This window comes from Bos indicus x Bos taurus, chromosome 11 (genome assembly GCF_003369695.1).
Source record: "Bos indicus x Bos taurus breed Angus x Brahman F1 hybrid chromosome 11, Bos_hybrid_MaternalHap_v2.0, whole genome shotgun sequence".
In the NCBI taxonomy this organism is placed as follows: Eukaryota; Metazoa; Chordata; class Mammalia; order Artiodactyla; family Bovidae; genus Bos; species Bos indicus x Bos taurus.
In genome coordinates, this window is record NC_040086.1 from 82,029,667 (window position 1) to 82,052,380 (window position 22,714).

Genomic DNA, 22,714 nt, shown 5'->3' on the forward strand with positions numbered 1-22,714 from the left:
TCCTTAGTGTCCAAGGGACTCTCAAGAGTCTTCTCCATCACCACAGATTGAAAGCATCAATTCTTGGACACTTAGTCTCCTTTATGGTCCAACTCTCACATCATACGTGACTACTGGAAAAAGCATAGCTTTGACTATATGGACCTTTGTCAGCAAAGTGATGTCTCTGCTTTTTACTATGATGTCTAGGTTTGTCATATGAATATGTAAGTGGAGTCACATAGAACAGGGGTCCCCTACCCCAGGGGTGCAGATGGATCACACATCAGGAGGTCAGCAGCAGTCCTGCGAGCTGAACTTCATCTGTCACTCTGCCATAGCTCTCATTACCCCCTCAATCATCCCCCCAACTCTGGCTTTTGCTTTGTTTATTTCATGATGACTCCTGATTGTCTCTCTGTTGTTGTTTTTTTTTCAGGAAGGTAAGTGAGGTTCTCTTGGGATCATAGGTTTGAAATGATCATACACTCAATAGTTATCGCATGATAATAACTTGTCATAAGTGAGACTATATTCATTATTTCTTAAGGCTTTCACTTTGTGGCATAGGATGTAAGTAAGTAAAGGTATTTCTGGAGGAGTGGTCTCGAAATGAAAGTTTTGGAAAGGTGAATTATGAAACCACTGAAGGAGACCCTCTTCTTGGTTTTGCAGTCATATACAATTTGTGACAGCAGTCAACTTGGAGATGGATGGCTGCATTAAAGTTTCTGAATGAGAATTGTTATAAAGCAAGGAATATGTGTAAATGTCTTGTTGTGCATGACAAAAATATTGCTAGTTGTTTATATTTTCCATTATGTGATCTTTTTTTAAATGAAAGAACCTGAAATATTCATCACATTTTTTATTTATTTTTGGTTATTTTAGTAATGTGAGCCTGTGGTATTTTTCATCCACAAGGATTCTGTAAATGTGAAATAAATCAGCCAGACTGGAGTTAGGATAAATTGGTAATATACAAACTCAAGGTTTTATGCTGAGAGCACTATTGAAGGAGAGAAATTGAGGTGTAAGTTGGGTAATATGAAAGAAAAATTAGTTGAGAAGCTTTGGGATAAGCTTTGAGGATTTGCTGATTTTGACTGTTTTCTTTCTTGTCTTCTAACTCACAGCCTAAGAACGCATTTTATCCTGTCCAGACTATCTCGTATTCCACTTTTGCTCCCCTCCTACACTTACCCTGACACTTCCTCTGTTTTCTGTTCTCAGTGTTGCCTTTGTGTGTTAGATTTGGCTTCTATTGTACCCGGATTCCAGCTAGGAGGAATTTCGTACCTCTGCATTTTTAGAAGGGACTACATTAAACTTTAGTACAAGTGGGTTGTGCGCTTGGTGGTGATTAGGTTGTGGTGCCTGCCCTGTAGGAGTGTACAGTCTATTTTAGGAGTCACACATTCACAAATAAGGGCACCCACATAATATGAATAAGTTACAATACAGTAGTCTGCCCTATCCACAGGGTGTATGTCCCAAGACCATCAGGGCATGCCTGAAACTTCAAATAGTACTGAACCCTGCATATAGTGTTGTTTTTTTTTTTCTCCCACATACATATATACCTGTGGTAAAGTTTAACTTATAAATAAGGCACAGTAAGAGAATATTTGAACTGCCAGCATCATTACTCTTGTGTTTTGGGGCCATTATTAAGTAAAATGAGGCTTACGTGAATACAAGCATTGCAGTACCTCACCATCCATCTCTGATAACCTGGATGGCTACTGAGTGCCTGAAGGGTGGGGTGCACTGGCCAATGGCATGTCATCTCTTGGGGCAGGATGGAGCAGGATGGCACTGGAAGGCCCAGGATTTCGTTATACTACTCAGAGTGGCGTGCAGTTTAAAACTTGTGAACTGTTTATTTCTGGAATGTTCCATTTCATGTTTTTGGACTGCAGTTGACTCTGGGTAACTGAAGTTGCAAAAGGTGAAACTGGGTAGGTGGGACTCCTGTTTATATTTTTAAATGATAGCTTCTGCTTTCAACAGCTTTTTTTGTTGTTGTTGTTTTGAGGTTTTGATCCTAATTTTATTGTAAATTTCTACAAGCAAAATCTGACTTATTCAACTTTGAGCCTCCAACAGTTCTTTGATAACTGCTCAAAGATAATTAGTGTTGGAAGCTAACTTTTTCTAGGTCCTGAATTATATCTCAACAAACACAAAAGGTGGAAAACAAGCCTCTTTTCTTGGTCCTTTGTGAGAAGCCACTCATTCTCGGAATCCTTGATGATGCTTTGGTATTTTAAGTGTATAGTTCAGTGATTTTTAATAAATACGTAGGGTTGTGCAAGCTCTACACCAGTCAGTTCTAGAATATTTCCAGTGCTCCTAAAGATCTCTCATGCCCGTGAGATTCATGGAATGTAAATCACAACCTCAATAAAACTGTAATAAAGAGTGAATTAGAAAGAAAAAAGATCCTTTAAGCAGGTTTTCATTTGAACACTTTCTTTTTAAGTTTTAAAATTACTTTTAATTCACATATAGTAAGAAGGGTGTATGTTTTTTTAAAAAATTATTGAAGTATAGTTGATTGACAGTATTTTATTTCTTCTTTACTATAAAGTGATTCAGTTGCACACATATATATTCCTTTGCATATTCTTTTCCGTTCTGATTGCTCACAGGATATGGAATATAGTTTCCTGTGCTGTACAGGGGGACCTTGTTGTTTATCAGTCTCCTATATAATAGTTAAGCTCTACTGATCCCAAACTCCCATTCCTTCCGTCCCTTCCCATCCTCCTCCCCCTTGGCAACCGCAAGTCTGTTCTCTTATGTCTGTGAGTCTGTTTTTATAGATACATTGATTTGTATTGTATTGTAGATTGCACATGTAAGTTATATCATGTGATATTTGTCTTTTTCTTTCTGACTTTAATCTCTGGGTCCATCCATGTTGCTGCAGATGGCATGCATATGTTTTGATGACTGAGTAATACATGAGTTGTGTGTGTATGTGTGTGTGTGTGTGTATACACACCGCATCTTCTTATCCATTCATCTGTTGATGGACATTTAGGTTGTTCCCATATCTAGCCAAGTGATACTCTTGGCTATTATAAACAGCGCTACTATGAATACAATGATGCATGTATCTTTTTGAAGTATAGTTTCGTCTGGGTATATGCCCAGGAGTCGGACTGTGGGATCATAGGGCTACTCGAGTTTTCTGAGGAATCTCTATACTGTTTTCCCTAGTGGTTGAGCCAATTTACATTGCCACCAACTGAACACTTTTGTCTTTATGTTCAGAAAGATACCCAGGTTTATGTTAAGAAAGATACCTATGTTTCATATAGTCTATAGGGAAAAACCATGATTGATTAATAATGTTTCATGGTTGTGTTAAGGATTAATTCAAGCATTTGAGTGATTTTTTTTTTTCCCTTTTAGTCACCTGTGTTAAGCCAGATACAGATTCTACAAAAAAAGTGTGAGACAACATTTACAAGGAGTAATAAGCTAGGTTTTCAGCTTGCCTATGTATAGAGTACAGTTAGGTAGGAGTGAATTGGCTAAAGAGTAGTTGGGTGATTGCATTCTCCTAAATGTGCACTCATAGTATTTGCTACTATTCTGTGCAAGTCTCAGAAGATGGACGAGGAGATAGTCTTTAGAAATCTGTTAATTTTAGGGGATACTGAGGAACACCTTTAAGTAATGGCATACTGCAGTACTAAAGGGCTGTGTCTCCTGATTTGGTCATCTCTTGGTGGGCTTCTGATTTCCCCTAAACAGCACTCAGCATTTTATTTTTTATTATTATTATGTATTTAGTTATTATTTATAAGCATTATTTATTTTATTTTTTATAAAATTTATGTTTAATGGAAGGATAATTGCTTTGCAGTATTGCATTGGTTTCTACCAAACATCACCATGAATCAGCCATAGGTTCACCCACGTCCCCTCCCACTTGAATATTCCTCCCTCAGCGTTTTAAATGCAGGCGTCCTTCACACTCATTTACTTGAGATACCCCCTTTATCCCATACGTTGTACTTAGTGGGGGGATCAAAAATGTCTTGTGTGAACGAGCTCTCAGGAGACATAACAACCCAACTGGCACGGGAAAGAAAACAGGCCTGGGCACAGACTGGGAAGGGGTGTGGGTAGAGTACACAGAGGGGCCACCATCTCAGTACATCACCCTCGTCTAGGGAAAGGTCCCACAAATGTTTTAATTTTATCTTGTGGAAGAGATAGTGTTGAGAATACCCTACCTTAAAGGTTTACCCAAGAGCACTAGCACATTTTTCTTCTTTTATAAGCTGTAAGATCCATATAGACCTATGAGATGCTTTGGGGAGGTAATCAGTGAGCCTTTATATCCATTACATTGCTGTAAAATTGCCCGCCTTTCTTTCTGGTTCCTAAGGTCATATATATTCTGTGAGAATCAGGTCAGTGGTGTGTAAAAGATATACTATATTGACAGCTGGAGGAGCAGTTACGTATAAATTGCATTAGGAAATTTCTCATAAGCCCTAGCTAGATAAGATTTAATAATTTTATGAAGGATTGCTTCTAGAAAATGAATGAGTGCCGTAGTCCTGATCCTTGTTGATTATCTTCTACTGCAGCGAGAGAGTGTGTTTGGCCTTTGGTAATGTAGGGGCTATTGACATTTGAGAGATTAATGTGCAGCTTTGTAGCTGGCAAGTGTGAATGTCAGAAATTGAGTATCTTAACTTACATTAAGGAGTTTTTCATGTTGCCTTTCGAATGCTCATTCTTCCAGTGTGAGCAAATTCTTTTTTCCGTGAGTTCAGGTTGGTTTTTAGAAGAGAAACGAAGAGGTCCTGTTGTTAGTAGAGAAAGCTGCGTCGTTTTGGCAGAGAGGAAAGTCCTTAGATGTGAATTAAGGGACTTGCTGAGCTTCATGGACTAACTTTCCTTTTTTTCTTAAACGGATATATGTTTCTGGTGAGGCAGGGGAGTCTTGGCCACATCCTGTGATCTGTTTTTATCTAGAATATATTACAGATAGGGAGACATGCGTGACTCAGAAGCATCTTGGTTCTTAGCAGCCTTTAGCTGTCTTTTAAGTCAGTGACAGTGCTTTATTACTTTTACTTTTCTTTGGCCTACAATTGAAAAAAATTTATTTGGAAATCATTGTTAACTCATCCATCAGTCCTCTACATGGAGAGTCTTTGAGAGAAGAGGCTAGTTCTCATTATGTTATAGTTTTTTGCACTTAAGTGGGCCCTTGTAGGCCTTGATAAAGCTTTGAATTCCTACAGGTGATAAATAACAAGTCTGTGTCTCTCCTCTTTGAGTGTTTTGGTTGTAGTTTAACCTGATATATGATAACTTTGTATGTCAGTGAATTTCAGTAATCTTAAGCAGGGTATTTTGTACTGGGGTTATACTCCCTCCCACCCTGCCCCCGCACCTCCCCCCCCTGCCCCCCGACCCCTAACTTTAAGGACTACTTCCACAATCCTTCTGCAGAATTTATGGAAATAAAATTTTAAGAAGTGACTTGGGCCAGATTGAATTTCTTCTTATACTTGGAGTCATGCTGGCTATTGTGGATCTCTCTTGAAAGTAGAGAGATGAAAGAAGACGATTATCTTTGGTTCTTTTATAGGAATTAAGGAATGATGCTTAATTATGGTTTATATACAAAAAGAAAATTAAAAAAATACATTTGTGATGTGATAGAATGTGTACTGGATTCAGTTTAGTTGCTCACTTGTGTCTGACTCTTTGCGACCCCATGGACTGCAGCATGCCAGGCTTCCCTGTCCATCACCAACTCCCGGAGTTTACTCCTGAGGGTGAAGCTAACACCACAGACCACAGAGAAAAGAGACAGAAACTGGCTCGTTGATGACCACTCATTGTTGAATCACCCAACCCCGAAGTCAGCCCCACCTCTGAGCTTTTGAGTTATATAAGCCAGGAAATTTTCTGCTCACTTAAGCTAATTTAATTGGATTTTCACTTGTGTCTAAAAACATTCTAAAATTAACCTATATTTATATAGGAGTAATTATTATTCCCCATTATGTAGAGGAGAAAACTCGAATCATTTCCCCAAGGTTGAGCTTGATGGGAGCTCAGGAAGGTCTATCCATAAACCTGTCTCTCTATTCATCACCATGCTGCCACTCAAAGAACTTCACAATGTGTCTAAGATTCACCTGGATTTAATTCGATACGATGAGAGGCCGCAGTATTCAGTTCAGTTCAGTTCAGTCACTCAGTCATGTCCGACTCTTTGTGATCCCATGAACTGCAGCACGCCAGGCCTCCCTGTCCATCACCAACTCCTGGAGTCCACCCAAACCCATGTCTGTTGTGTCAGTGATGCCATCCAACCATCTCATCCTCTGTCCTGCCCTCCTCCTCCTCCTGCCCTCAATATTTCCCAGCATCAGGGTCTTTTCAAATGAGTCAGCTCTCCACATCAGGCGGCTAAGTATTGGAGTTTCAGCTTCAACATCAGTCCCTCCAACGAACACCCAGGACTGATCTCCTTTAGGATGGACTGGTTGGATCTCCTTGCAGTCCAAGGAACTCTCAAGAGTCTTCTCCAGCACCACAGTTCAAAAGCATCAATTCTTTGGTGCTCAGCTTGCTTTATAGTCCATCTCTCACATCCATATATGAATACTGGAAAAACCATAACTTTGACTAGATGGACCTTTGTTGGCAAAGTAATATCTCTGCTTTTTAATATGCTGTTTAGGTTGGTTACAGCTTTTCTTCCAAGGAGCAAGCGTCTTTTAATTTCATGGCTGCAGTCACCATCTGCAGTGATTTTGGAGCCCAAGAAAATAAAGTCTGTCACTGTTTGCCATTGTTTTCCCCATCTATTTGCCATGAAGTGATGGGACCAGATGCCATGATCTTAGTTTTCTGAATGTTGAGTTTTTAAGCCAACTTTTTCATTCTCCTCTTTCATTTTCATCAAGAGACTCTTCAATTACTCTTCACTTTCTGCCGTAAGTGTGATGTCATCTGCATATCTGAGGTTACTGATATTTCTTCTGGCAATCTTGATTCCAGCTTGTGCTTCATTCAGCCCAGCATTTCTCATGATGTACTCTGCATATAAGTTAAATAAGCAGGGTGATGATATACAGCCTCGATGTACTCCTTTCCCAACTTAGAACCAGTCCGTTGTTCCATGTCTGATTCTAACTGTTGCTTCTTGACCTGCATATAGGTTTCTGCATATAGGTTTCTCAGGAGGCAGGTAAGGTGGTCTGATATTCCCATGTCTTAAAGAATTTTCCACAGTTTCTTGTGATCCACACAGTCAAAGGCTTTGGCATAATCAATAAGCCAGCAGAAGTAGATGTTTTTCTGGAGCTCTCTTGCTTTTTCGATGATCCAATGGATGTTGGCAATTTGATCTCTGGTTCTTCTGCCTTTTCTAAATCCAGCTTGAACATCTGGAAGTTCATGGTTCATTTACTGTTGAAGCCTGGCTTGGAGAATTTTGAGCATTACTTAGCTGGCGTGTTAGATGAGTACAATTGTGTGGTAGTTTGAGCATTCTTTGGCTTTGCCCTTCTTTGGGATTGGAATGAAAAGTGACCTTTTCCAGTCCTATGGCCACTGCTGAGTTTTCCAAATTTGCTGGCATATTGAGTGCAGCGCTTACACAGCATCATCTTTGAGGATTTGAAATAGCTCAACTGGATTCCACCACCTCCACTAGCTTTGTTGGTAGTGATGCTGCCTAAGGCCCACTTGACTTTGCATTCCAGAATGTCTGGCTTTATGTGAGTGATCACACCATCTTGGTTATCTGGGTCATGAAGATCTTTTTTGTATAGTTCTTCTGTGTATTCTTGCCACGTCTTCTTAATATCATCTGCTTCTGTTAGGTCCATACCATTACTGTCCTTTATTGTACCCATCTTTGCATGAAATTTCTGTCCTTTATTGTACCCATCTTTGCATGAAATGTTCCCTTGGTATCTCTAATTTTCTTGAGATCTCTAGTTTTTCCCATTCTGTTGTTCTCTATTTGCATTGATCACTGAGGAAGGCTTTCTTATCTCTCTCCTTGCTATTCTTTGGAACTCTGCATTCAATTGGGTATATCTTTCCTTTTTCCTTTGCCTTTAGCTTCTCTTTTCTCAGCTATTTTGTAAGGCCTCCTCAAACAACCATTTTGCCTTTTTGCATTTCTTTTTCTTGGGGATGGTTTTGAATACTGCCTCCTGTAGAATGTCACGAACCTCTGTCCATAGTTCTTTAGGTATTCTGTCTGTCAGATCTAATCCCTTGAATCTATTTGTCACTTCCACTGTATAATCGTAAGAGATTTGATTTGGGTCATACCTGAATGGTCTAGTGGTTTCCCCTAGTTTCTTCAATTTAAGTCTGAATTTGGTAATAAGGAGTTCATGATCTGAGCCACAGGCAGCTCCCTGTCTTGTTTTTGCTAACTGTTTAGACTTCTCCATCTTTGGCTGCAAAGAATATAATTAATCTGATTTTGGAATTGACTATCTGGTGATGTCCATGTGTAGAGTCGTCTCTTGTGTTGTTGGAAGAGGGTGTTTGCTATGACCAGTGCGTTCTCTTGGCAAAACTGTTAGCATTTGCACTGATTCGTTTTGTACTCCAAGGCCAAATTTGCCTGTTACTCCAAGTATCTCTTGACTTCCTACTTTTGCATTTCAGTTCCCTCTGATGAAAAGGGTATCTTTTCATCATTCTGTACTGTACATGTACTGGATTAGGAGACAGGAAATACGTGCTACCTATTTGCTCTGTAACCTCAAGACAAGTCATTCTTTTTGGATGACATTTTCCCGGCACTGCACTGCACACAGACAGTAGATGGTGGTTTTTGCAAGCTGCTTAAGCACAGAGATGTTTAGTGTAGACTACTAAGATGGTGTTTAGCAGAGCAGATGTGTGACAGTGATTTTGATAGCAGACATTATTGAAAGACCCATAGTGAGGGATAGCGGGCAGGCAACAGTTAGTAGGGTTCAGTGGGGGTGGGGTAGTGTTTGAAGACAAGACTTATTTTCCTGAGAGAATTAAGTTTGAGCAATTAAAATAGGTGAGAATTTGATTTCAGGACCCGGACAGTTCTGAAATCAGGATTCAAAGTAGACATGGAATAGATCTGATAGAGGGATGCTGAACATGTTATATTGTGCCTTGGCAGTGAAGTTGCCTAAATGCATCCTGATGCTTAGGAGGGGGTTAGGTTTTTAGATTATTGACATCAACTGTGGATTGAGTGAAGGCATCTGGGGCAGGGACATCCAAGAATTCTAAGATGAACAGAATTGTCAATAATGAACTGGTAAGATTTTTGTAGTAAGGAATGAAAGTGAAGTGAAAGTGTTAGTTGCTCAGTTGTGTCTGACTCTCTGCGACCCCATGGACTGTAGCCTGCCAGGCTCCTCTGTCCATTTGGTTCTCCAGGCAAGAATACTGGAGCCGGTAGCCATTTCCTTCTCCAGGGGATCTCCCCGACCCAGGAATTGAACCCAAGTCTCCGGCATCGCAGTTGGAGTCTTTACCATCTAAGCCACCAGGGAAGCTTGGTAAAGAATAATCAAGATCAAATTAAAATGAATTAAATTGGCAACATTTCTGTGTCCTGAGAGAGGATTGTCTCATGTCTGTGAAGTAGCAGGTAACAGTTTTTGAGCCTTTATTTTGCCAGGCATGCTCTTAAGAACTTTCAATATGGTGACATGTAATTATTCTCTCCCACCCGCCCCTTCCTTGCTGGTCTATGCCACAAGCCTGTTGCTGATTGGACAGGGTACATACAAGAATTTCTCACTCTATTATTTCAAAATCATGTACTTGACTTTAAGGAGTTTTAAGCCACTAGATGGCAGATTGTTTCAACAATTACTAGACAGAAGCCCCTTCTTAATAAACCATTTATAATTCTTCTTGGAGTCAATTGTTAGGGTCACATTTAGCTCTCCCAGTGCATTAGAATCCCACCTGGTGTGGTACACGGGGGCACACGGTCCATTCCTCCCTCCCTCCCTTTCCTCGGAGGGGGCTATCTGCCCTCTCCTCACTGCCTCTTGCTCTGCCCTGGCCTCTGCTCATTTAATTCACTCCATGTGTTTTTTGGCTCCATCACTTATAGCTTATTTTTCTTGTCTGATACTGACATCCCTGCTGTGAGTTTTAGTTTCTTAGAATGTCAGAGCTGGCCAAGAGTTTCATCCATCATCTGGCTCAGACCGTTCATTTCTCAGGTGGGAGAACTGAAGCCGCGAGAGGTTAAGCCAAGGACGAGGACCCTGTGTCAGGTTTATCCTCCCGCCCCAGCAGTTCTGTGCGCAGAGAGCCATTTCCTGAACGAAACCGACATGGAAATGCTTTGAAGGATACAGACACAGTCTCTGTGTCTGAGTGGGTTAAGTTCGGTGATGGAGGTGTGATTTCAATAACGGTTACAGTTTAGAAAGTAGACGGTGATACGTGCTCAGGAAAACGAGCAGCATAAACCATCTCATATTGTTAAGGACTGCTTCTAAGTTTCTGCCCTGCTACCCCTGCTTGCCTTCTACAGGCTGGGAGCACTCACTCCCTTTGTGAGCATCCTCCCAGCACACTGTTTACAGACGCAGCTCCGTGCTCCTGTACCTCGTGTTCTCTTGGCTGAGGAGGCTCTTTATCTGATCTCTTTATCTGTCAGGAAATTGTTGAAGGGATAAACCTTTCTCTGGTGTTAACCCTGTGAAGCTTTCCTGGACCTCATCTCCCATGCAGTTAATTGGTCCTTCAGGCTTGTTTTTGTGTCTAACTCAGGGGTCCCCACAGGCGTGGTTCAGGTGGGCTCGTTCTTTCCCCTGGAGTGGACTGTGCTTGTCGTCATTCTTGTGAATGAGTATATGTCCCCAGCCATCTGAGAAAGGAAGGTGCCCGAGCCTCACCCCACGGTTGGTACTGATGCTTTGGGAGAGCTAAGCTCGCCACTGCAAATTAATCTGAGAATTAGAAGTGGTTTGTTAAAGTGAGCTCTTCATTTGTCTCACACATTCCTGATTGCTTAGCACATGGTTTGCGTTTATAATTTTGATGGCATGAAGGAAACTAATATTACAGTTACTTTGGTGCAAAGATATTTGAACCTAATACATCTGATTCCTTGACCCAAGATTTTCCTATTTTCCACAAAATTTTGAGGTAAAAGATTATTGGGAAAGTTAATTCCTGTCTCCTACTCTCTCGTTTTACTTAATGAGAAGGAGTTTTAACTCTTACACATTGTGTGCTTTAGTCTTCAGATTTAATATGTACTGTAGAAATTCTGTATTGCTTTTCATCTTTATAGAATAATTAAAAAATAAGGGCTTGCTTCAAAATGTGATTCTTAAGGTAAGTACTTCCACTGTATAATCATAAGGGATTTGATTTAGGTCATACCTGAATGGTCTAGTGGCTTTCCCTACTTTCTTAAATTTAAGTCTGAATTTGCCAATAAGGAGTTCATGATCTGGGCCACAGTCAGCTCCTGGTCTTGTTTTTGCTGACTATATAGAGCTTCTCCATCTTTGGCTGCAAAGAATATAATTAATCTGATTTCAGTGTTGACCATCTGGTGATGTCCATGTGTAGAGTCTTCTCTTGTGTTGTTGGAAGAGGGTGTTTGCTATGACCAGTGCATTCTCTTGGAAAAACTCTATTAGCCTTTGCCGTGCTTCATTCTGTACTCCAAGGCCAAATTTGCCTGTTACTCCAGGTGTTTCTTGACTTCCTACTTTTGCATTCCAGTCCCCTATAATGAAAAGGACATCTTTTTTGGGTGTCAGTTCTAAAAGGTCTTGTAGGTCTTCATAGAACCATTCAATTCAGCTTCTTCAGCATTACTGGTTGGGGCATAGGCTTGGATCACCGTGATATTGAATGGTTTGCCTTGGAAATGCGATCTCTCGTTTTTGAGATCGCATCCAAGTACTGCATTTTAGACTCTTTCTGTTGACCATGATGGCTACTCCATTTCTTCTAAGGGATTCCTGCCCGCAGTAGTAGATATAATGGTCATCGGAGTTAAATTCACGCATTCCAGTCCATTTTCGTTTGCTGATTCCTAGAATGTCGACGTTCACTCTTGCCATCTCCTGTTTGACCACTTCCAATTTGCCTTGATTCATGGACCTAACATTCCAGGTTCCTATGCAATATTGCTCTTTACAGCATCAGACCTTGCTTCTATCACTAGTCACGTCCACAACTGGGTGTTGTTTTTGCTTTGGCTCCATCCCTTCATTCTTTCTGGAGTTATTTCTCCATTGATCTCCTGTAGCATATTGGGCACCTACTGACCTGGGGAGTTCCTCTTTCAGTATCCTATCATTTTGCCTTTTCATACTGTTCATGGGGTTCTCAAGGCAAGAATACTGAAGTGGTTTGCCATTCCCTTCTCCAGTGGACCACATTCTGTCAGACCTCTCCACCATGATCCAGCCATCTTGGGTGGCCCCACATGGAATGGCTTAGTTTCATTGAGTTAGACAAGGCTGTGGTCCATGTGATCAGATTGGCTAGTTTTCTGTATTATGGTTTCAGTGTCTCTGCCCTCTGAGCCAGGCTTCAGCAATACATGAATCGTGAACTTCCAGATGTTCAAGCTGGTTTTAGAAAAGGCAGAGGAACCAGAGATCAAATTGCCAACATCCACTGGATCATCGAAAAAGCAAGAGAGTTCCAGAAAAACATCTTTTTTTGCTTTATTGACTATGCCAAAGCCTTTGACTGTGTGGATCACAATAAACTGTGGAAAATTCTGAAAGAGATGGGAATACCAGACCACCTGACCTGCCTCTTGAGAAATCTGTATGCAGGTCAGGAAGCAACAGTTAGAACTGGACATGGACCAACAGACTGGTTCCAAATAGGAAAAGGAGTACATCATGGCTGTATATAGTCACCCTGCTTATTTAACTTATATGCAGAGTACATCATGAGAAACACAGGGCTGGAAGAAGCACAAGCTGGAATCAAGATTGCCGGGAGAAATATCAATCACCTCAGATATGCAGATGACACCACCCTTATAGCAGAAAGTGAGGAGGAACTAAAAAGCCTCTTGATGAAAGTGAAAGAGGAGAGTGAAAAAGTTGGCTTACAGCTCAATATTCAGAAAACTAAGATTGTGGCATCTGGTCCCATCACTTCATGGGAAATAGATGGGAAACAGTGTCAGACTTTATTTTTTTGGGCTCCAAAATCACTGTAGATGATGATTGCAGCCATGAAATTAAGACTGTTACTCCTTGGAAGGAAAGTTACGACCAACCTAGATAGCATATTAAAAAGCAGAGATATTACTTTGTGAACAAAAGTCTATCTAGTCAAGGCTATGGTTTTTCCAGTGGTCATGTATGGATGTGAGAGTTGGACTGTGAAGAAATCTGAGCGCCAAAGAATTGATGCTTTTGAACTGTGGTGTTGGAGAAGACTCTTGCGAGTCCCTTGGACTAGAAGCAAATCCAACCAGTCCATCCTAAAGAAGACCAGTCCTGGGTGTTCATTGGAAGGACTGATGATGAGGCTGAAACTCCAGTACTGTGGCCACTTCATGTGAAGAGTTGACTCATTGGAAAAGACCCTGATACTGGGAGGGATTGGGGTAGCAGGAGGAGAAAGGGACGATAGAGGGTGAGATGGCTGGATGTCATCACTGACTCGATGCACGTGAATTTGGGTGAACTCCAGGAGTTGGTGATGGACAGGGAGGCCTGGCATGCTGGGATTCATGGGGTCGCAAAGAGACATGACTTAGTGACTGAATTGAACTGAACTGATTGTAAGTACTTAAGAACCTGATAATGTATATTTAAGGAGGTTGTGGTTGTCACTGCAGGTAAATATTCTGGGTGGAGGAAATTATTGTAACAAAAAATAATATTACTGATATAAATTATTTTCTACAGTGTTGTCTGTGGTCTTAATTTTTGCAAAAATCTAATGACTGTTTCAATAGTAAATCACAGGATGCTTAAGGTATAACTATTAATGTATAAATAGCTTCAGAATGCCACAAAGCAAATGATATGCTAATTTCATTTTCAGTATTTGACAAGACTTGTGGGTTGATGCTAAGTGTGAAAGCCAATTTACTGATTTTTTTTTTCTCTCCGGACTTCATTAATTGGAAGAAAGTTATGTACATAATTTGGAATCCTGTATCTTGACTTTTCTTTTAAGTTAGAAGCAGAGGAAAATACAGGGAATGTTTTAATGCACACCTGAGACCTACTATCCAGAGAAAATAATAGCAAATGAAGCAACTGACAAACAACTAATCTCAAAAATATACAAGCAACTCCTACAGCTCAACTCCAGAAAAATAAATGACCCAATCAAAAAATGGCCCAAAGAACTAAATAGACATTTCTCCAAAGAAGACATACAGATGGCTAACAAACACATGAAAAGATGCTCAACATCACTCATTATCAGAGAAATGCAAATCAAAACCACTATGAGGTACCATTTCACGCCAGTCAGAATGGCTGCGATCCAAAAGTCTACAAGCAGTAAATGCTGGAGAGGGTGTGGAGAAAAGGGAAATCTCTTACACTGTTGGTGGGAATGCAAACTAGTACAGCCACTATGGAGAACAGTGTGGAGATTCCTTAAAAAACTGGAAGTAGAACTGCCTTATGATCCAGCAATCCCACTGCTGGGCATACACACTGAGGAAACCAGAAGGGAAAGAGACACGTGTACCCCAGTGTTCATCACAGCACTGTTTATAATAGCCAGGACATGGCAGCAACCTAGATGTCCATCAGCAGATGAATGGATAAGAAAGCTGTGATACATATACACAATGGAGTATTACTCAGCCATTAAAAAGAATACATTTGAATCAGTTCTAATGAGATGGATGAAACTGGAACCTATTATACAGAGTGAAGTAAGCCAGAAAGAAAAACACCAATACAGTATACTAACGCATATATATGGAATTTAGAAAGATGGTAACAATAACCCTGTGTACGAGACAGCAAAAGAGACACTGATGTATAGATCAGTCTTATGGACTCTGTGGGAGAGGGAGAGGGTGGGGAGATTTGGGAGAATGACATTGAAACATGTATAATATCATGTATGAAACGAGTCACCAGTCCAGGTTCGATGCACGATACTGGATGCTTGGGACTGGTGCACTGGGATGACCCAGAGGAAGGGTATAGGGAGGGAGGAGGGAAGAGGGTTCAGGATGGGGAACACAGGTATACCAGTGGCGGATTCATTTCGATATTTGGCAAAACTAATACAATATTGTAAAGTTTAAAAATAAAATAAAAAATCATAAAAAAAAAACAGAATTAACAAATACTAAGATTGTGTTTTTTCCTAAAGGTGTGTGTGTATGTATGTGTATAGAAAGTGAAAGTGAAGGTCGCTCCGTTGTGTCCGATTCTTTGTGACCTCGTGGACTATGTATATAGTCCATGGAATTCTCAAGGCCAGAATACTGGAGTGGGTAGCCTTTCCGTTCTCCAGGGGATCTTCCCAACCCAGGGATCAAACCCAGGTCTCCCGCATTGCAGGTGAATTCTTCACCAGCTGAGCCACAAGGGAAGCCCATGTATGTGTATCAGTTCAGTTCATTTTAGTTCAGTCGCTCAGCCGTGTCCGACTCTTTGCGACCCCATGAATTGCAGCATGCCGGGCCTCCTTGTCCATCACCAACTCCCTGAGTTCACCCGAACTCACGTCCAATGTGTGTGTATAGATACAGCCAAATACATAAATGAGAGACAGTAGTGCAAACAGATTCCTACTTGTAGAGGCAACCTGCTCTCGTGGTTTTGGTGTGCAACCTTCCTTTATATATATATATATTTAACATGTTTGGCTGTATCTGTGTTAGTCATGGCATGTAGGATCTTCACTACATCATGTGGGATCTTTCTTTGTGGCACATGGACTCTCTAGTTGTGGCATGTGGCTCAGTATTTATGGTGCATGGGTTTAGTTGCTCGGCAGCATATGAGATCTTAGTTCCCTGACCAAGAATCGAACCTGTGTTCCTTGCATTGCAAGGCGGATTCTTTACCCACCGAACCACCAGGGAAATGTCTAGTATATAATTTTATGTTTGTTATTTTTATACTGTATATGTTTCCCTGAACAATTGACTGAATTTGCATTTATTCATCCCTTTTAAACATTTTAAATATTTCTGATTTTCTGCATTATTAACAGTGCTGTATGAGGTATTCTTTTACCAAGAGATAAATATGCCTGTGTGAGAATTTCTCCAGAGTTATCTTAGAACACAATTTGGAGAATTGTTGGGGGGGGCACACATTTTTTAGATATTGTCATATCCTCCAAAGACTCTGATGCTGGAAGGGATTGGGGGCAGGAGGATAAGGGGACGACGGAGGATGAGATGGCTGGATGGCATCACTGAATCGATGGACGTGAGTCTGAGTGAACTCTGGAAGTTGGTAATAGACAGGGAGGCCTGGCATGCTGTGATTCATGGGGTTGCAAAGAGTCAGACACAACTGAGCGACTGAACTGAACTGATACCCTCCAAAATGATTGCTACAGTCTTACTAGTAGTTTTATAAGAGTTACTGTGTCTCTATAAACATAGAGAGTGGCTGGTATAAATCTTTGTTGCTTTAATATGCATTCTTGGCTTTTGTATTTCTCTTTTTGTGACTTATTCTCTGTGCATTTTTCTTTGTGACTGGTTGTGGGAGATCTTTATGGATTCTGTCTGGTAAAACATATACTCTGTTAGTTTTATGTCTTATAAATAACTTTTCCTGGTGTGTGACTTGTCTGTGCACTTTCGGGAGGGAAATTTTAGGTTTTAATATGGTCAGATTTGAAGGAGAACATTTTGATGACAGCAGGGTGGGAAAGTGTTTGGTGGGTCAGGATGCACCGTGCACAGGCCATGCAGAGAAAGGTTATCAGTGTGAGTGGAGTTGATTCTTTTTACTTTATTTATTTTAGTTAAATTTTTTTTTATGGCCATGCTGCTCAGCGTGTGGGATTTTAGTTCCCCAGGCAAGATTGAGCCCATGCCCCTTGCAGGGAAACGGAGTCCTAACCTCTGGGCCACCAGGGAAGTCCATAGTAGGCTCTTTTTAGAACTCTACTCTCCCATGTGAATTTTGTTGAATATATTGTTTAGTTCCATTACATGTTTGTTCAGTTCCATAAGAAATTGTTTTTTTTTTTAAATTTATTTCTTTCAATTTATAGACTAAGAAGAATTGGCATTTTTAAGGTAGGGGGAGTTTGTCAAAGAACATGGTCAAAGTGCAAGTGTTAGTTGCTCAGTCGAATCTCTGTGATCCCGTGGACTGTAGCCCGCCAGGTTCCTCTGTCCATGGGATTTCCCAGGCAAAAATACTGGAGTGGGTTGTCATTCCTTTCTCCAGGGGATCTTCCTGACCCAGGAATTGAACTCAGGTTTCCCTCATTGTAGGCAGATTCTTTACCATCTGAGCTACCAGGGAAGCCCAGAGAACATGGCATCACTCTCTTTAATTGTAACTTTGTATCTTTCAGGGAACATTTTGAAATTTTCTTTCTGTTGTTGTCCTTTACCACATTCTGGCCTTAGTGTTGTCTGCTGCCCTCTCTATCAGTTTATGACTCCTCACCCCTGTTGCCAGGACCCCCATCCCCCACCTCACCTTCCCATATCTTACTGCTGAAATCTAGGAAGAATGAGGAAGGGTGTGGAGAGGAAAGGACTCTCTAGCATCATTTTCTCTGTGCTACTTCAGGAGAAAGTTGGAGCTTTAAATTTACTCACTCCGGCTACATTTATTGCATTTATGGTGCTGGGCCTCAGACTTCTCTCATTTCCATTGACTGTTTTCAGTTAAGTTACATGGTTTCACTTCATTTTGGTTAGTGCTGCCCAGGACACCTCTTCTAAAACTGTAATCATGATGAAGAAGGTTTATTTGCTACCTTAGGCATCACTACCAATCTACCTCCCCACCCCGTCCCCCGCTGCCCTTAATCACTAAAAGCTGAGCCCTCATCAGCACTGAGTCCTGTAAAACAGTGAAGTGATGGACCAAGTTAACATCTTGACTTGGGGTTGATACCCCTTGGCACATAGAACTGAAGATAAGTCTTCAGTAGATGTCACCTGGGTTATCATCTCCAGATATGGGTGTTACCTTTTGCAGCATTTAATTCTGTGCTCTTAGCTGTTCCTTATTTTCATGTGCCTTTAATTGGAGAGTGAGCTTTTTGAATGCAGGGAGCATACCTTGTTCATCCCTGTATGAACCGTGTATCAGGTAGCTGCTGATTACCCGCTTTGTGACTATGCTGATGAAATCGTCTCAGTCCCCCCTTCCTTTAAACACAAGCAAGCACACTTGTCTGCCTGCATGGGTGAACACACGCACGGTCTTAGAGCTGCAGCATCAGTGTCCCAAAGTTGCCATCCCATCTGGTGGGAACAATACACGATTAGTTCCATCATTCTGTCTCCTTTCCACTTACTCTTCAGTCTGGCATGAATGGCAGAAAGGCTGTTTGGAAGCAGTTATTGAATCTCTTTTATTTTTAATCAAGCTTATCTTATTGTAGCCAATTTGATTATGCGTGACTGTGTTTATCAGAATTCATAGGGAGGAAATGTCTTCTAGAATTAAGATCAGGAGATGCAGAATGAAACTGAAATCTCAGTTAGCTGTCCTTCTGTAGTCAGGTAACGTAAAGTTTTATACATATATTTTAAAATGTAAAAATGAGGTATGATATCTGTTACTTCCATGGCATAGTAGTGCAAACAGAATAATAATGCTTAACCTCTTGAAAAAAGTATTATATGGTGTGTGTATGTGCATATATATATATATATATATGGTCACTATTGCACACTGAGTAGAGAGAAATTATTATCATTATCAGGATCTGTTTTGCCCTGTCCTTTTAGAGGTTTGTTGAATTCTCAGATTGTGTTTTATTTTTGTTATAACAATAGGCTACTAATTTTTAAAGATATGTCTTTGTGAGAATTGCATGTTTCCTGTGTGAAAAAGTGCTGTGACTAGATTCAGAAATGTAAACATTCAGAGCTACCTGTTTTGCTTCTATTTTTTCAGAGAAATTTTTCCTAACAAATTGACTTAAAAATAGAAGTTCCGTATGGAAAATTTGTAGCATGATCATAGAAGACTATATGACTCCCTCGTGCCTGCTATTCAGGTTAACAATGGACTCGTGGCCAGCATCACATCATCTGTGGCCTCAGCCGAGCCTCCACCCCCCGAGCCTAGAGTATCATGAAGTCAATCCTGGACAGTGTAGTGTTTCGTCTGAATGTGCCAGTGTGTATTTCTCAATAATAAGGACTCTTAAAGACGTGAACATGAAACCGTTATCATTTATGAAGACATGGAAAAGGATGTGGCTTCTGTCTTCTGTTACTCCATCGCCTTATTGTTATTGGGGACAACAGTGTTTACCTTAAGACACCAGAAGTTTTATTTGCAAACCTTTTTCTTGTTTTTTGATGCATGATTACAATGTCTTATATAGTGCCCTGCCAGATTTACTGCACATGACTTAACTTTAAAAATCATGACTGTTGGGTTCCATTATTAATTGGCTTAGTTTGTGTGTAGTGGTCTTTTAACTTGTACTGCTTGTTAGACTGCTTTGCCTTGTTGGTGACTGGCCTTTAATTGCAATGAAGTATAGCAAATAGTAAAGTGAACAGGTGATAATGTGGGGCTAAGCTACTGAGCTGTCTTACTTCAGTATAGTTACTAGTGTATAGTTGTGTCCCATCCACAGCATTCCTGGCTGTCATTTTTTTTTTTTTTCTAGCATCTGTAACTGTGCCCTCATGACCTCCAGTGCACTGCTGTAGTTAATATATACATGTCTGTGAGGTGACATATCCATTTATGTTTATTAATTTATTGAGGTATAGTTGCTTTACAATGTTGTGTTGGTTTCTGCCGACTTTGAAGTGAATCAGATCTATGTATACATCTGTCCCTCCCTCGTGGGCCTCCCTCCCACCACCACCGTCCCGCCAGTCTAGGTCACCATAGAGCACAAGCTGACTGCCTGTGCCACACGCAGGTTCCTGTTGGCTATCTGTTGTACACTTGGTAGGGTAGTTATGTCAGGGATGTATCGGTTTATTTAAGTTTATTGGTGTTGATACAGCGTCTTAGATACTCAGTGACCAACCTGAAAACATTTCTTTTTACATTTCCAAGTTCTCATCTGGGTTTCAGATGTTCCAGTGTGTCAGTGAAGGTGAAATTACTAGTTGAGAATCCGTCTGGTCTATTGGTTGTTCCCCCTAAAATATTTACCTTCTAATTTTATTTCAGTTTTCCTTGTGGAAGTGAGCATTTCCGCTCGCTTTGTTTTGATGTTGTCCTGTTCATATTTGTAATTTATCACTTTATCTTTCTCTGTTTTAGACTTCTGCTGGTTGGCGGATGTGAAACTGCTGAAGTGGGCATATCCAAAGCTGCTAGCTGTGGACTGTCTGCCTGGAGAGTTCTTTCAGGATCACCGTATTATAAGCCCGTTACTCATGGTGGCGACAGGGTCACTGCAGTAAGTCTCATTTATGGTATTTCATTTTGTTCATTTGGACGTTATCTAAAGGTCTTAGATAAGCCCTTTGTAAGATATATGGAGAAAGAAGCAATCTGCCTTAAATGAGGAAAGTGACTTAATACAAGTGACATTTTAGGATTTCTATCAAATATCAAATTTATCTAAAGCGTGCTTTATTTAACTTGGTCTCATTTTTAATAAAAATGTTTGCAGATATGAAGAAAAAGGATTTAGCAGTATTGTTACTTGCATTTGCTTTTTTAGACCTTGACATTTATTAAGTCCTTTGATGCTCTGGCAGCAGTTCTGAGCACTCTCACAGATTGTAGCTCATTTAACTCTCAGTAACCCTTTGAGATAGGTATTGTTAGTAGCCCAAGTCTGTTGATGAGGAAGGTGAAATTTAGCTGGGTCAGCCAGCTAGCAAGTGGCAGAATGAGAGTGCAAAATCTGGCAGGAGTTCCCTGTTCAGGTTCTTAACTGCCTTGGTTCTTCCATTTTGTTACATATTGATCGGGACTGTTTATCCACCTGTTCATTTATTCACTCTATTATTGAGCTTCTGTTTTCTATCAGTCACTCCTTTCTGCTGTAGTTAATATAGGCTAGGCTCTGCTGTGATAATAAAAATTAGCCACATAAACAGACAAATGAAAAATCCTTACATTTTTGTCGCTTACCTCGTGAAAGCATATCCCTTATATGTGGCAAAGTCTGCTGTTGATACCAAGACCTGGAAAGCTTGTTCCAAGTGATGATTAAAGGATCCGTGGAGGCTGGCACTCTTGAGGGCCCACTGTCTCAGTTTAGGGCATTAGGTGGGGAAGCAGAGGAGTAAAAGGAGGGACTTCTTACTGTCTCACACCAGAGCTGACATCGCTTCCGCTCACAGTTCACTTCCTGTAACTCATCATGTAGCTCCTCATCATGTACCCTCAAAGGGTCTGGGAAGTAGTTTTCTGTGTCCAGAAAGGAGAGAAAAACTAGACGTTAGTGAATATTAATTGTTTCTACCATATTGACCCCTGGTGGCTCAGCTGGTAAAGAATCTGCCAGCAATGCGGGAGACCTGGATTCGACCCCTGGGTTGGGAAGATCCCCTGGAGGAGGGAACAGCTACCCACTCCAGTATTCTGGCCTGGAGAATCTCATGGACTGCATAGTCCTTGGGGTTGCAGAGTCAGACACGACTGAGCGACTTTGACTTTCACCATATTGGTCACTCTGATTTGTATTTGTTTTTTTGTATAAACTGTATGATCATAATTATGGACCCTGTGCATAGCATGTTGCCTGATACGTGGTGGGCATTCATATTTTTCTAGTGAGGGAAGAAACCAAGAGACTGAAGTGAAACATGACGTAAGTGATGCTTATTCCTATGAATGTACTCATTCCACTGTTTTTGTCTCAGAATGAGTGTATTTGTTCCATTATTTCTGTCTCAAAATAATGATTTAAAATCTAAAACAATGGTTAAATGTTTCAAGGTTGAAGAGGAGCCGATGAAGAAGTACTTTTGAAGAGAAATCTTTAGCAATCATAGTAGGCCTCCATTTTTTTGTTTGCTTGTTTAGTTTTTAGCTTATGCTGACACATGTGATGGTGAATTTAGCCCAACAAGGTAGTAATTTTTTTTTTTTTTTTATTATGTCAACTACTGGCTCAGAATGGCACCAGACTCGAAAGCTGTTTGTGTTTGTCGATCAGTTCATATAGAAGTGTGCCTTGTGCTTTTCCTTCCATTCACGATCATTCTGCTCACTCTAGCACCCATTTGTTCTCTCTGCAAGATCCAGTAAGGAGTTCAGTTTGGGTGTTTATTAGCCACATTTCATAGATCAGGAGCCCAAGGCCTGGGAGATGTAGGGCAGCAGGGATGGCACCAGGTCTCGTAGTTCCTGTTCAGCACTTTCCTCACACCCCGTGCGAAATTGCATACCTCTCATTGGCATCATCAAATTTATGCTGTGATGATTCTCCGATAATTTATTTAAAAAAAGAATGAGATAGCAGTTGGATGTCGTATTCCATATTTGTAATAATTTAGTCGTGTTCCTCCCTCTGATTTCACACTCGGCTTGTCGTTTTATATGTGAGATGTTTCATAGCAGATCCGGAAAAGAGTTTTAACAGTTTTATCTCTTGACTG

General features: G+C 40.7%; 1 protein-coding gene across 2 annotated transcripts in view; it reads left to right on the forward strand.

Moving 5' to 3' along the window:
- Positions 1–22,714, forward strand: part of NBAS (neuroblastoma amplified sequence) — a 330,907-nt gene that overhangs the window by 40,591 nt on the left and 267,602 nt on the right. For both annotated transcript variants that reach the window (XM_027556036.1, XM_027556037.1), the window contains one exon: positions 20,421–20,559. In XM_027556036.1, coding sequence (XP_027411837.1) covers positions 20,421–20,559 — 139 coding nt within the window. The remainder of the gene's footprint in view (positions 1–20,420; positions 20,560–22,714) is intronic.